Source organism: Pituophis catenifer, unplaced genomic scaffold (assembly GCF_029215685.1).
Source record: "Pituophis catenifer annectens isolate HBS135680 unplaced genomic scaffold, rPitCat1.0.hap2 SCAF_2, whole genome shotgun sequence".
Lineage (NCBI taxonomy): Eukaryota > Metazoa > Chordata > Lepidosauria > Squamata > Colubridae > Pituophis > Pituophis catenifer.
The window spans coordinates 264,015,857-264,030,134 of NW_027256882.1; the positions used below are offsets into that span (position 1 = coordinate 264,015,857).

At 38.3% G+C, this 14,278-nt stretch overlaps 1 protein-coding gene across 1 annotated transcript in view; it reads right to left on the bottom strand.

Annotated features, from left to right (window-relative positions):
• The window catches only part of SERINC5 (serine incorporator 5), a 44,560-nt gene that overhangs the window by 16,259 nt on the left and 14,023 nt on the right, over positions 1–14,278 (bottom strand). Inside the window, exons 2-6 of the mRNA XM_070935846.1 lie at positions 13,816–13,983; positions 9,961–10,139; positions 9,659–9,741; positions 3,754–3,847; positions 1,357–1,568 (exon numbers count right to left, since the gene is read on the bottom strand). Of these exons, the coding sequence (XP_070791947.1) occupies positions 1,357–1,568; positions 3,754–3,847; positions 9,659–9,741; positions 9,961–10,139; positions 13,816–13,983 (736 nt within the window). The remainder of the gene's footprint in view (positions 1–1,356; positions 1,569–3,753; positions 3,848–9,658; positions 9,742–9,960; positions 10,140–13,815; positions 13,984–14,278) is intronic.

The following is a 14,278-nucleotide window of genomic DNA, read 5'->3' on the forward strand; positions in this document are numbered from 1 at the left end:
GTCCTCATTTTACCCACCTCGGAAGGATGGAAGGCTGAGTCAACCTTGAGCCGGTGAGATTTGATCTGCTGACCTGCTGAACTAGCAGTCAGCTGAAGTAGCTGCAGTACTGCACTCTAACCACTGTGCCACCTCGGCTCTACCCAAAGGAAATGTGACCCAAAGGAAATGATTAAATATTGAGTAGTAGTCATTTTAACAGTAAAAAAAATGTTTTCATTTGCCTCACTCATTCCATTCATTTCTTAAAATATAGTCTTCAGCAACTTAAAACCCAAGGTTCAAGAAGGCTGTGTATTCCTGGACTATTCCAAACATAAATAAACAGAAATATATAAAAAAAGAAAGTTGTTTCTTCACCATTTCTCAACCCCTGAAACAATCTTCAGTTCCTGCTACTACTTATTTTAATGAAAAATCTGGAGTGCTAGGCTATGAATTCCCAATCCCAATAATAAATATTTCCTTTCCACAATACAGATAACAATAGAACTCTTGAATCTTATATTCAATATATAGAATATATTGAATCAGAATTGATTTTAATTTTAGTGTATCATAGGGTTATCTGGATAGTAATTAATAATGCATACATTCCCTTAGGAATAGGATGTAAGAAATCGCCTTAATTAAATTTATGCAAATTAAGCATACTTTGAGTAGCTATGGTCTACTTCTTTAGAGGAGGTATTTTATATGACCTGCTGTTTAGTGGTTTTTAAGAGTTGGAAGCCAGGGATTGAATTTGGGACCAGCTTCATGGAAAACATGCTGTCCCCCACTGAGATACCACCATGATGTAACCTGACTACCATGGGGAACTTCACATGAGTGGACTGACAAAGCCACCAGTGGATATACATTGATTCCCTTCTACAAAGAGGTTTCAATTGATATGTCAGAGATCATGGGTGATAGACCAAAAAAACCTGAAATTCAATCGAGTTTTTGAAAGCTGGGAAATATGGCAGTTAGTAATTCCAGATTTACGTCTTATGGTGGGTCTCTCCATTACTTCAGAATAAATACTATTTTGTGGCAGAAAAAGATTTTTAAAATGAAAGCAATAAAATCAAACTTGCCTATGCTTTACAACTACTGCATTTTATAAACAAAGCAATGTTTTAGTTTGCAGTTTCAGTGTTAAGAGGATATGAACAGGCTCACTTTGTCCAGACAGAATATGAGGCCTTTTTTTTCTACTATTGGTCCTATGATCTGACCTTCTTTGAACAATCTTTTTATTTTTTCACAGATTATGATTTCTGATAAACTAAAGGATTGAATATGACTAGGAAATGACCTCCAATTCCAAGCAACCAAGTCCAGAGTGACAGTAAAAGAAAGCTTGCTTACGGTTTTGAACACAAGGTGAAATGGCTACCACTGAAATAAGCAAGCACAAGCCGCCATTGACGCCAAGCAGGATCTTATTAAAAGTACAGCCATCAGCACGGGTATAAAAGACAGCCATCACAACTAGAGCTCCAACAGCCACGGAATACAATACGAGAGTCACAAGAGCTAAGGAGCCGTACCAAAGTTGATTGTGCTTTGTGCCAGATGTCCTGTTTCAGAAAGAAAAGCAATTACACATTAAACTTGAAGAAAAACAAATGATTTACAAGCTCCCAAAGGAGATTAGTTCATTAGGCCTTTGTGAAGTGGATTAAGAATTAACTCTTTATGCAAAAAGATATTGTTCTTAACCCACGGGTGTTCAATTATTATTTTAAATTTACAGGGTATTTATTAATTAATTTATTAATTAATTAATTAATTAATTAATTAATTTTTCAAATTTCTATACCACCCTTCTCCTATCGGACTCAGGGCGGTGAACAGCCAAAGTAAAACATTTGTACACAAAAGTTAAAATAGATTTAAAATAATTAAATAAAGTTTGGCCCATAATTTAAAACATTTCAATTCAAAATCAATTTCAAATTTTAAAAACCCACCATAAAATCAGGACAGCCCGGCTAACTGAAAAAAATAGGTTATCTCTGGGGGTAGATTGTTCCAGAGGGTAGGTGCCACCACAAAGAAGGCTCTCCCCCTGGGGGTCATTGTCTGGCCGACGGCACCCTGAGGAGGCCCTCTCTGTGGGAGCGAACTGGCCGGTGGGAGGCAATTGGTGGCAGAAGACGGTCCCGTAAGTACCCCGGCCCTAAGCCATGGAGCGCTTTAAAGGTGATCACCAACACCTTGAAGTGCACCCAGAAGTCCACCGGAAGCCAATGCAGCTCGCACAGGAGAGGGGTCCCCCGCGCGGCCACATTCTGCACCAGTTGGTTGCATTTACTGTAGATAACTGCATTTTATTAGTTTATACTGTGTCTAGTTATACCAGCAATATTACTGAGTAATATTTAACTTATTTCACTCCAAGTGCATGGTCCCATGCATTTTACTGATCATCCTAAAGTTAGGTTTCTCTTAAGCTTTGCTGGAGAAATGGGAAGTAAAACTTGGGGACAGACAGGTGACTTCCCAACTCAGCTTATAAAATGTGTATTTCTAAAAAGGTGTTATGTCTTCAATATTTAAAGTAAGGTATGTGGGATACGTACACAAGATTAACTTGTGATCAATATGGTGAAACATATATATGGCTAAAAAAAGACACCGTTTTGTTTTATGCAAATTAAAATGGTTGATTTAAGATAATCTAAAGTTTACTTTAGGACAGTGGTGAAATCCAATTTTTTTTTACTATCGGTTCTGTGGGCGTGGCTTGGTGGGCGTGGTGTGTCTTGGTGGGCATGGCAGGTGAAGGATTCTGCAAAATCTCCATTCCCATCCCACTCCAGGGGAAGGATACTGCAAAATCCCCATTCCTTCCCCACTCCTGGGGGAAGAATATTGCAAAATCTCCATTCCCACCTCACTCTGGGGCCAGCCAGAGATGGTATTTTTTGGTTCTTGGAACTGCTCAAAATTTCCGCTACCGGTTCTCCAGAACCTGTCAGAACCTGCTGGATTTCACCACTGCTTTAGGATATATTTGGAAAGACTAAAGATATTTCTTCTAAATTTAGATTACAATAACAAGATCTAAAAACCTTGAGAAAAAATGGATAAGAAAGGTAAACAATTCAGTAATTGTTAAACCCCATGAAGATTTAGATTTTATCTTTAAATTTAGATTTTTTTTTATTTATTTTTTTTAATTTGATTTATATGCCGCCCTTCTCCGAAGACTCAGGGCGGCTTACAATGCGCTCACAATGCGCTAAGCAATAGCCTTCATCCTTTTGTATATTTATACAAAGTCAGCTTATTGCCCCCACAACTGGGTCCTCAATTTACCTACCTTAGAAAGGATGGAAGGCTGAGTCAACCTTGAGCCTGGCGAGATTCGAACCTGCAGTAATTGCAGGCAGCTGGTCTTAATAACAGGGTGCTTTAGACCACTGTACTACCAAGAGATTTAAACTCTCTTATGAATGTCACACATTTTTAATAACCGAAACTAACAGAACCAGCTGAGGGAATGTTGTAGCAGGCTTGTTTAGCCAAGTGAAAAGTATGACAGACAATAAATAGGAAGTAAGGTATATAAAAAGCTACAAACAGAGGAAGCTGGATGGTTAAAAACAAAGAAACAATTGAAGAGGAAAAACTGAATGAGAATGCCTGCTGTAAAACTTTAACACAGATCAACTGTGATTCTGATTTTTTTAAAAAAATAAAAATAGTATTCAGTTAAATGGACACTTCCTTTTATATGCAGGCATAAAAGAAACGTACCAGTTTTTATTCCATTTGTGTGCAAATTCTACAAGGAGGATAAGCTGAATGATGATGAAGAGGAAGCCTCCTGTAGCACCAACATAACGCCATGCTGCAGAAAACATAAAAATTGCTTTGTTAATTATGACTCATATAGAAAAATACCATTTTTATTCATTACATTTATAAATTAAATTGTGGTAAGGAGGATACACCTTAAATATATTCACCAGATATATATACATATACATATATATATACCTGTCTTCTTAAGTTTTTGCGGGTGTGTATATGCAAAAAATTAAAATCTCGGGTGTTTTCCCGCGTCATGTTAAATAAGTTAGTTAAAATGTTTAAAATTCTGGTTAAAATCCTAGCTTAAAATCTTCTAAAAATCCTTACAGAGCACTCTGCAAAGTCCTTTAAAACCTTAGCTAAAATCCTACCAGTACCTTAAAGTTTTTCTTATAGCAACGTTTCGACAGGCTCACAACCCTGTCATCTTCAGGCTCTTATCTAGTTTAGAAGCTGTGGGTGACCTCGCAACACACCCACAGCTTTAAGAAAAACTTTAAGGTACTGGTAGGATTTTAGCTAAGGTTTTAAAGGACCTTGCAGAGTGCTCTGTAAGGATTTTTAGAAGATTTTAAGCTAGGATTTTAACCAGAATTTTAAACATTTTAACTAACTTATTTAACATGACGCGGGAAAACACCCGAGATTTTAATTTTTTGCATATATACACACACACATACATATATACATACATAAATACATACCTACATATCTGTCTTCTTAAGTTTTCGTGGGTGTATGTATGTAAAAAGTTAAAATCTCGGGTGTTTTCCCGCGTCATTATAAGTTTGTTAGTTAAAACATTTAAAATCCTGGCTGGGATTTTAGCCAGGATTTTAAACATTTTAACTAACAAACCTATAATAATGTGGGAAAACACCCGAGATTTTAACTTTTTATATACAAACACACACACACACACACACACACACACTCCTTTCTAGCAATTACTTCCATGTATTATGGACCTCAATTATTACTCAATATTGAGAAAACACAGGTTTTGAATACTAATTGTTACATTTTTAACACAAGTTCCTATTATATAATGCATGAATATTAAAAATAAAGACTGCATGCGTAACAGTAGATATACAGTATATATATATATACATACACACACACACATATACACATACATGCACATACATGTGCGCACACACAAACACACATACAAAGAGACACGTATAGCAAGTTAAATTATTTTGCAAAACCGCAGAAAATTTTTAAAAAATCTTCTTTAGGCATGTTATACTTAAAACAAAAGGTTAAAAATGCATGAATCCTAAAAAGTCTCTATATAAATACATTCCAAATTTCAGGATGCGATTAAAATTTAAACTTTTCCAACATATACACATATAGGCATTGCCATCCAAACAACAGAAATAAAGCATCTATTGTTTTTTTGAAACCCTCAAATAATCCTGAATATATTTCCATCTTCATAATGAAGTTCATTGTCAAGTCTCTCTGTTTATTCACAGAGGAAAACACAGAAACGGACAATCTGTAATAGCCTTCTTTTTGCCTCTAAAATATGTTGTGTTTTGGCCACATTGGCAGAGAATTATTGGAGGTTGCCTTCAATACATTTGGTCAGGCCCAAGTAATAGAAAGCTATTATACAAGTAAAGCAGCTCCTGCTTACAGATAAAATTGGCATGAGCTATTGGCAATGCACGTTATGTCACACTTGAAAAGAATTCAAGAAGTGCCAGTGCAATTACAGAAGCAACTGAATGCAGGGAGTGGTTCGACTGCATTTAGCTAGAGAACATTATGACCTATAATTTTAGATAAGAGAAAGAAAGCTTTCTGTAGTGAGTATTCATAATGAAGGCTGATATTTTTTTGCTATGCTAGTATCAGGGGCTTGCTCCCCAGATGCTGGGCAACAAATTGAATACAGTAGGTAAAGAAATGAACTGAAAGTTAATTCAGTGTTCAAAGAGCAACAAGTCTCAGACTTGAAAAAAGCTGCTCTTTTTGAATTAAATGTCTTAGTGCCAGAATAATATCTTGCAACTTCGGTCAGTTACTCAACTTAAAAGTAGAAATGGTTTGAAAAAAGGTTTCTGATCATAAATATCATGTTAAATAGATTAATTAAAAACACTGTTAAATGTAGAATGCTACCCAGAGTCACTATTTGTGAACTGGGTGGCTATACAAACTTGATAAAATAAATAAAATGAATAAAAATCAAAAATCAAAATTGTGCTGCACGTGTCCTAGGGCACTCTTCTTTTTCCTCCAGAGTTTGGACTCTGCCATCTACAAGCATCTGTGACTAGCAAATTGCCTTGATTAATTGGAACTGCTACCTAATATTAGTACAGAGAAGGAGAACGAAATGGAAACTGTGCAAGAAATCCCATTTTGCATGGTAAATGTCATCAAACTAAAGACTAATTAAACTGCAGGAAAGTTTAAGTGCAGTGGCTGCCAGCCTACCCCATTAGAAAAGCAAATACAGTTTGCTTCAACTGTTATACTTCAGGAACTAATTGAAAGTTTAATTTCTACAAGCTATATAGTTCAGCTGCACAATAAGCATTGTGGTGACAGGATATTTTATTTGAGGAACATCTAAACTTTAAAATACTCTTTCCCAGACTGAGAAGCTGTTGTGACTACAGCTTCCTTGCTAAGGTAGGGCTTCCTTGCTAAGAAAGGGATAGGAATTTAAGCTGAGAAAGAGTAACTTCCCCTTCAACAGACTCTTAGCTTTATCTCCCTTCTCCACTGCAGTGTCTTCCTTTCAACCTCTCCCCCACTTCCCATATCCTTCCCAATGCAAACAAGAAGCTGGCTTTTAATTCCTTGTACAGTTGGCCTTTTATTGTAGGGCCCCATTTGAATTGTGCAAGATTTGTTACTGAAAAACGACTTGGAAAAAGTGATGTCCTATTGTAGAAAACTTATTTTAAACTAAGAATGGCTTAAATAGGTAAGACAAAATTATGAAATTAAAAAAAAAGCTTTGCATTGGCTTTGTTTTTTTAAATTTGTGTACAATGCTACACTGCATTGTTAATTGCAACACCCAGCATTTTCTGCTATTTTCTTGGGTGTTTGGCCCAATATATAAATATGAAGCTATATTTTTGCAGCTGGAATTATCTATGTTCACCAGACTTATATTTTTCACATTTAACGAAGAAGCATTATCATCTGAACCATTATCTAAAGGAAGAGGAGGATTAATTTACTATATCCTCTAAAACATTAATGTTGATGTTTCTACATAGCTATTTTTCATAGTCTAAACAACAGAACGCAATCCAAACAGTACACAAAATCAACACAGATCTGTAAAATTCTTGTATCTATAGGGAAACAGCTGCACTATATCTGCAAACCTCCCCCCCTTAAAAAACAACAATTTCTGCAAAAAACCCCACCCCTAAAACAACAATTTCCAAGGCAGTTTTTATATTTATTTATTTATTTATTTATTTATTTATTTATTTATTTATTTATTTATTTATTTAATCATATTTGTATACCGCCCTACTCCCGAAGGACTCAGGGTGGTGAACAGCCAAGATAAAATACAAAGACATACAAAAGTTAAAAAACTATTAAAAAAGATTAAATAATTTAGGCTCAAAAGACAAATTTAAGATATCCAATTTATCTAAAAACATTTAAAACCCAATTTAAAAGGGAGAGTTAGGACAGACCAGCCTGTTGGAATAAAAACGTTTTTAGGGCACGGTGGAAGATGCGTAAGTCTTGGATCCTCCATATCTCCAGGGGGAGCTCGTTCCAGATGGCAGGTGCCCCCACAGAGAAGGCTCTCCCCCTGGGGGCCGCCAGTCAACATTGTTTGGCCGACGGCACCCTGAGGAGCCCCTCTCTATGGGAGCGAACTGGTTGGTGAGAGGCTACTGGTGGCAGAAGGCGGCCTCGTAAGTACTCTGGTACTGAGCCATGGAGCGCTCTAAAGGTGGTAACCAAAACCTTGAAGCGCACCCGGAAGACCACTGGGAGCCAGTGCAGCTTGCGCAGGAGGGCGGTCACATGGGAGCACCACATCGCTCCTGTCACCACCCGCGTGGCCGCATTCTGGACCAGTTGGAGCCTCCGGGTGCTCCTCAAGGGGAGCCCCATGTAGAGAGCATTGCAGGCGTGAGGTGACAAGGGCGTACAATTATAACTTTAATTGTACATAATAGTGTGGAAATTTAATTTAATCTGCATCCTTCTATTTTTTTTAAGTGCAGGAGGCGGCAAGCGTGAGGGCCGATGGGAGTGGGAACACAGCTACCACTGGCCCCAGCCTCTTCATCCCACTGTCTGCTTGCGCGTGGCTGCAATGGGCCAAGGTCTTGGCATGTCCGGCCTCCACCTGCCCTGCTGCTGGGACACTTCTGGCCGCCAAGCGGCTGTCAATGTTGCTGCTGGCCTTGTGGGGGCTCTTCGCCCTCCTGGCACAGCGGGTGTCAAGCCAGGGCATGCCGAAAGCTTGGCCCCGATTGAGACAGCAGACAGACAGTGGGACGGAGAGGCTGGGGCCAGCGGTAGCTGCCCAAACACTTTTCGCCCAGAGGGAGATGACACTTTGTTTGTTTGCAAAGGGGACACTTTGAAACGGAGCTAATCACTCTGTTTCAACCGTCCCCTTTACAAGCACACAAAGCTTCGAGTCTCTGTCATTTCTCCGTCTGGGTGAAAAGTGTTTGGTCGCCTATGGGGTGCTTGGGAATGGAGTGATTTGCTCTGTTTCAAAGCGTCCCCTTTGTAAGCAGACAAAGCTTCGTCTCCCTCTGGACGAAAAGTGCACAGCTGAGCCAGGCGGAAGCAGAGATGATCCCAATGTGCTGCCCACTCTGTCCCACCATCTCTCGGCTTGCCTGCGGCTGCATTGAACAGACACCCGCGCAGGGCGTTGGGGTCACCTGCTTTCCCCATCCCCTTGCCTCCACCTGCTGCTGGTGCCGACGTGCAAGCTTTCTGCGAGCCTCCTGTGAGTCAGGAAACTGTGCAGCACGTCAGGATCGCCTGTCTTCTCCTCTCCCCACCTCCTTTCTCAGATTTATCGGTATTTGCACTGTGCCAAGGGGCCATTGGGCTGCGCCTGCTGTTGGGCCCCGGACGCTTGCCGCCTTTCGTGCTGGCCACACACATCCCCGGGCTTATTTTCGGGTTAGAGTTTATATAAGGCCCACCCCAAAAAAAACATGCTAGGGCTTGTTTTCAGGGTGGGTCTTATTTTCGGGGAAACATGGTACAATCCCATCGCCCCTTTGCTATGTCTTTGTCTAAAGTACAGATGCCCACTTCTGCTCATTTTTCCGGAAAGAAACTGGACTGGTGTAAAAAGGCACCATTCTATGGCTGTTTCTCTCAACAGCTACAATGGTTGTGAAAGACTGAATTTTTAATGAATGTAGCATATCTGTATATCCTGTTAAAAATGTATTAGAAGGTATACCCTTTGGTAAACTGTAGCTCACTTTTATCAGCTGCATATAGTAGCTAGAATTTCACTTGGGGTAAAGTGGAAGGAGGGGAGAAAAAGGGAAAAGCAGGGTGATTATAAATAAACAAATTATATGTGAGTTAGATTACAAGTACCTTATCAATTAACAATTGTAATGGGTTAATTGTATGATGGTTGAAGTTTTCTGAGATTGCCTAAATCTTTTGGTGTCTGTGAATGAAGAAATCTCTTGCTCAGTGGTGCTATTAAAGATTCTGTTTTTCCAAAACTGTCACTTTTACAAGTGCCAAATAACCCTTCTGGCTCTTTTCCTACAATGTATCACCTATAAAATGATACCTGTATATATTCGACTGTGGAGAAAAACATATGACAGTTCTTTTTTAAAATGTGTACCTTTAAGAAAGGTATCTTGATCTGGAATGAAAAAGGCTCCTGAGCACATTGCTGCCAAGATGAGAAGTTTAATAAACCAAAATCTGGAAAAGAAAAGAAAAAAATAGACAGGAAAAAGAAAAGAAATAGAATTACTGTACTATACTTTAATATCTCACCAGAGAAAAAAATGTGGAAAGTATATATCAGTAGAACAAATAAAGAAGAGATAAACTACTATGTCATTACATTGGTGAGAAAATTCAACTGTTTAGCATTGAGTACCCCACCAAAACTTCAATGAAAAAATCCATCTGGCTTACCCATTGTGGATGTAGGCACGACAGCTTTTGCTATTGTTGATTTTAATTGTGAGTAAAAATAAGATGAAAAAGAAACACGCCGTTCCAAAACATACTCGATAAACCGCAGAATAGCCCACCAGCTTCTCACAGGAGTCACCTGCTTGAATATGTTGACATACTGTTTCATAAAAATAAATCTGAAATGAACAATGAAGTACAATGTAGATAAGATGCATGTAACTCAATGGTGGGTTGCCCCTGGCTTGCACCGGTTCTATAGAACCGGAAGTAAAACCGGAGGGAGGCTCCGCCCACCGACCCCAACATCATCAAAATGCTTCTGCGCATGTGGCCCTGTTGCAAACCGGTAGTAAAGGTAAGTAGAACCCACCCCTGATGTAACTGTGTATGATGACAACTATATTAAGCAGTTTGGAGATATCTGTGTTACTTTCAAATCTATCAAGCCAACATTTATTTTACTTATATACAAAATTTGGAAACCATGCTGTTCCTTCATTTGCATTTCCTAGCAATTTATTTCTGATTCATACAAGATGCTTTTTCATCAACAATTGTGCAGTTAGTACAACAGCATTGGAAACTATGAAGGCAAAACATGTCTTTTGGGTATAAGTTGCTGACCTCTACTATGAAGGTGGTCCTTGTTTAACAGCCACTCCTTCAGTGGCTGTTTGGATTTCCAACGGTGCTGAATGGGTGCTATTTATGACTGGTTCTCAAAGTTCTGGCTGTTGCAGTGCCCCCCCCCAGTCATGTGATAATGATCTGGGTGCTTGGCAACTGTCCCAGACTTCTGACCGTTGCAGCAAATCATTGGTCATGTGATTGCAATTTGCCATCTTCTCCACCATCTTCCCACAAGCAAAGTCAATGAGGAATCCATCAGGAAGCCGGAGGTCACAATCACATGAGCTTATCATTTAACAATCCACATTTAATGACAGTAAGCAGGGACTGGCAGGAATGCCTTTGCTAAGTGGCATAGTTATATGATGGTGCATTTTGCAACTGCATTGCTTGGCAACAGAAATTCCAGTCCTAATTACTGTTGTTAAATAAGGAATACTTGCAAAGCATTATTTCTTGATGTTCTTTGAATGATTAGAAGGCCTTTAAAAGACTGCAGAAGTAAAATAGCAGAAAAGTGGGAAAATTCCAGCCCTCTCCTCACTTGCTTAAATATTTGCTTTTGAGACCACACTTTATTCCACAGAAAAAGATCAACAAGTCACCCATTTTGGCCTCAAGCTCACCACACTAATTTGCAACTACACTCAGAAAGCAACTTAAAAGCACATTTCCATGTCCTTGGTTATATCCTAGGACTGTGCCTATGAAAATTTGTACCCACCCTCTCACAAATGGAACGGTCTATAAATAGAGGCACTGATATAGAAATATGCAGACATACATTCACACACCCATTTACAGTTAAATAAAAACTTCTCTATAATCTCATAGGCAGGGAGTTCTGAAAGAAGCAACTGAGCTGAACATTAACATAGCTGGGTATTTTTCCTTCCCTTTCTTTTTTGGCTATAAACAGAGAGAACCCTTCCAAGCTCAAAACATTTTTCCATGTTTAAATTCTGTTTTCAGAAAAACCTGAGAGGGTCTAGAGAAAAATAACACAGAACATAAATTTAACTTAAACTAAGTGTAAACTAAGAAAATGTAGAAGGTGTTATAGCCAGTTAATGATAGAATGAAATGTTATGTTGTAAATTAGAACTATTTTAGTACTTTGAAAATATAGGGCAGCAGATCCAAACTTTGACTACACCTCCTCCCTCTCTCAATGTACAAGAAGTTCTGGGAGCAAAGAGCCAGCGCAGTAAATTGTAATGGTTAATGTGTCAGACGAGGGTGAGAGAACACATTCAGTCATGAGGCTCAGTGGGTGAGTTTAGACCACTGTTTCTGAAACTTAGCAATCTGAAAATGCATTGACTTCAACTTCCAGGATTCCTCAGTCGGCAAGCTTTATTAAACAGAGAAACAAAATCATGGGTATTTTCATTCACAATTTTCAAAATTATGTGTGCCTACTAATAGCCCAAATGATTTCATGGTAAGTATTAATTAAGGTAATTACGACATTAAAGAACACAATGAAGAAAAAATTAGGGGATGAAATGAACATTTAAAAAAGACTGGATGGAAAGGCAAAATCTAGATGTGTTTCCACTTATCTTAGCCAATGTTAGCAACTTATGGATTTGAGAAAGTACGCTGATCCAAACTGTTTTTAATAATGTCTGAAAACATTTTTTCAACGTGATAAATCAGGAACATAGCTAATGCTTTATTAATCTTTTTCAGACAGGAATACCGAGTTTAATTGATTAGGAATAAAATTCTCTGTTCTCTCATGAGAAGACATCTGTCCAGGATAAGGGAGAAGACTGAAACCTATTTTCGCTTATTCTGCGCTCCCCTCCCCCCCTCTCTCACAGACACACCTTTCTTTGCTTAATCTCTCTGCCTATGAGCGGCCAGGAAGGCTTGCCAGAGATCTTTTCAAAATCCTGGCTACATACAGCCTCCAATGCTGCAAACCGTACTTCTCAGCACTAAACTGAGAAAATATACTAACTATAAAAATATATTATTATCAAATGTCCTCCCCTCCCAATGCTTGATATGCAGCATGGGAAGACAGCAGAAAACCAAACATTCAAAATCAATACAGTAAAATTATTTTTTTAAAAAAGGACAAGCACTAGTAAACTATACTACTCATCATGAGAAATCATAGCACACTGCTTCACCAGCAACATTTACGGACAAGGCTGTTTGCACAATCTGGTGAGCTTGACTCATAATTTTTTACAGAAAAACTACTGCGGCAATTTTAGTAGATACTGACTGTAAGAAAACTTATCCATCGGTTCTAGAATAGATGCATCATTTTTAGTGACAAAGTCCATAGAAACGATTGACTATTCAGTTTCAGTAGCTTAGGAGGAATCTTCCTGCAGGAATCAGGTGGAGGATTGAGGAAGATTGGGAGGGTGTGTGTGTGCTGCAGCATTTGTGGTCAATTGTAAAGGTGAAGGGGGGGAGGAGGGAGGAATTATAGTGGCTATATACTTTGGAACTAGGACATAAATAGCTTGGGGGTTATCTGCCATAACGTTGAACCGGATGCTAAAGAACTATTTGTAAAGTAAGGACTACCTGTATTGATTTTATTTTAATTGTTGATTGGGAGCTGATTGGGAATTCGATACAAGATGGGCAGCTATATAAATGCTTTAAATAAATAAAGCAATAGAGCTTGACTCAAAGGAGATTACTTCAAAAAATAATCAGTGAGCAGAAACTGAATTACTACAATCTTAGTGTATGGAATGGAAAACAGACAAGAGTTCCAAGAAAGGATTCATTTGCATCCTCTCATTCAAAGCACTCAAATTTCAGAGAGCAAGCATTTTTTTGTCTTTGAGAAAACAGTTATCCATTGTACGGCTCTTCCTACTCCTCAACTTTCAAAGTGAAATACAGGATGAAATATTTGGCACTGTTGAACCACACACAGTTTGGGGTCTTTCAAAATGTCTGAAACAGTTTATTATAATTGCATATGAATATATGTTCTCTCTCTCTCTCTCACGTACACACCTATGTAAAATTATTGTAATGCTAAAGTACAACATAAATCATGAGAACAGTTCAGTATTCATCATTATGCCTTCCAAAATTTTACAAAATTCAAGTCTAATATAAAATGGTTCATTCTGTAAGTTTCCTTCAAAGTTCAAAAATATCATCTTTTCATTCAAAAACTTATTCCAGCACCTCCCTATTTCCTCCTTGGATCCCCAGGAATTAAATGCTTTTACTTACATGTTCTTTCATTTGTTTTGCTACGGTTTCTGACATCATGATGCAAGAGATGAGAGCCACCAAGATGAAATACAAGGCATACATAAAGCGGGTGCTAGTCGATTGTTTTATCTTTGGGCAACAACTGCAGCAAAGGGAACATCCAGCAGTACCACAGCAACAGGCCAACTACAGGAGTGAAACGGGGGAAAAAAACATCACTTTAATTTGACATGGCAAAATAACAGCAAAATCTGTTCCATCTCCCCTTCCATGCATTTGTAACTTTCCTTTCTCTTTTCTAAAAAATCTTTAATAAAAATATCCTGAGAATTAAAAAATGTAATGTTTTGCTATCTTTTTTTGATAAAAAAAAATCCTAAATTAATGTTTTTTTAAGAAAAGCAATAGAACATCTTAGAAAGAGCGAACAGTGGTATTTGCCCCATTTGCAACAAGGGCAGATAGAAAGGGCAAACAGTGA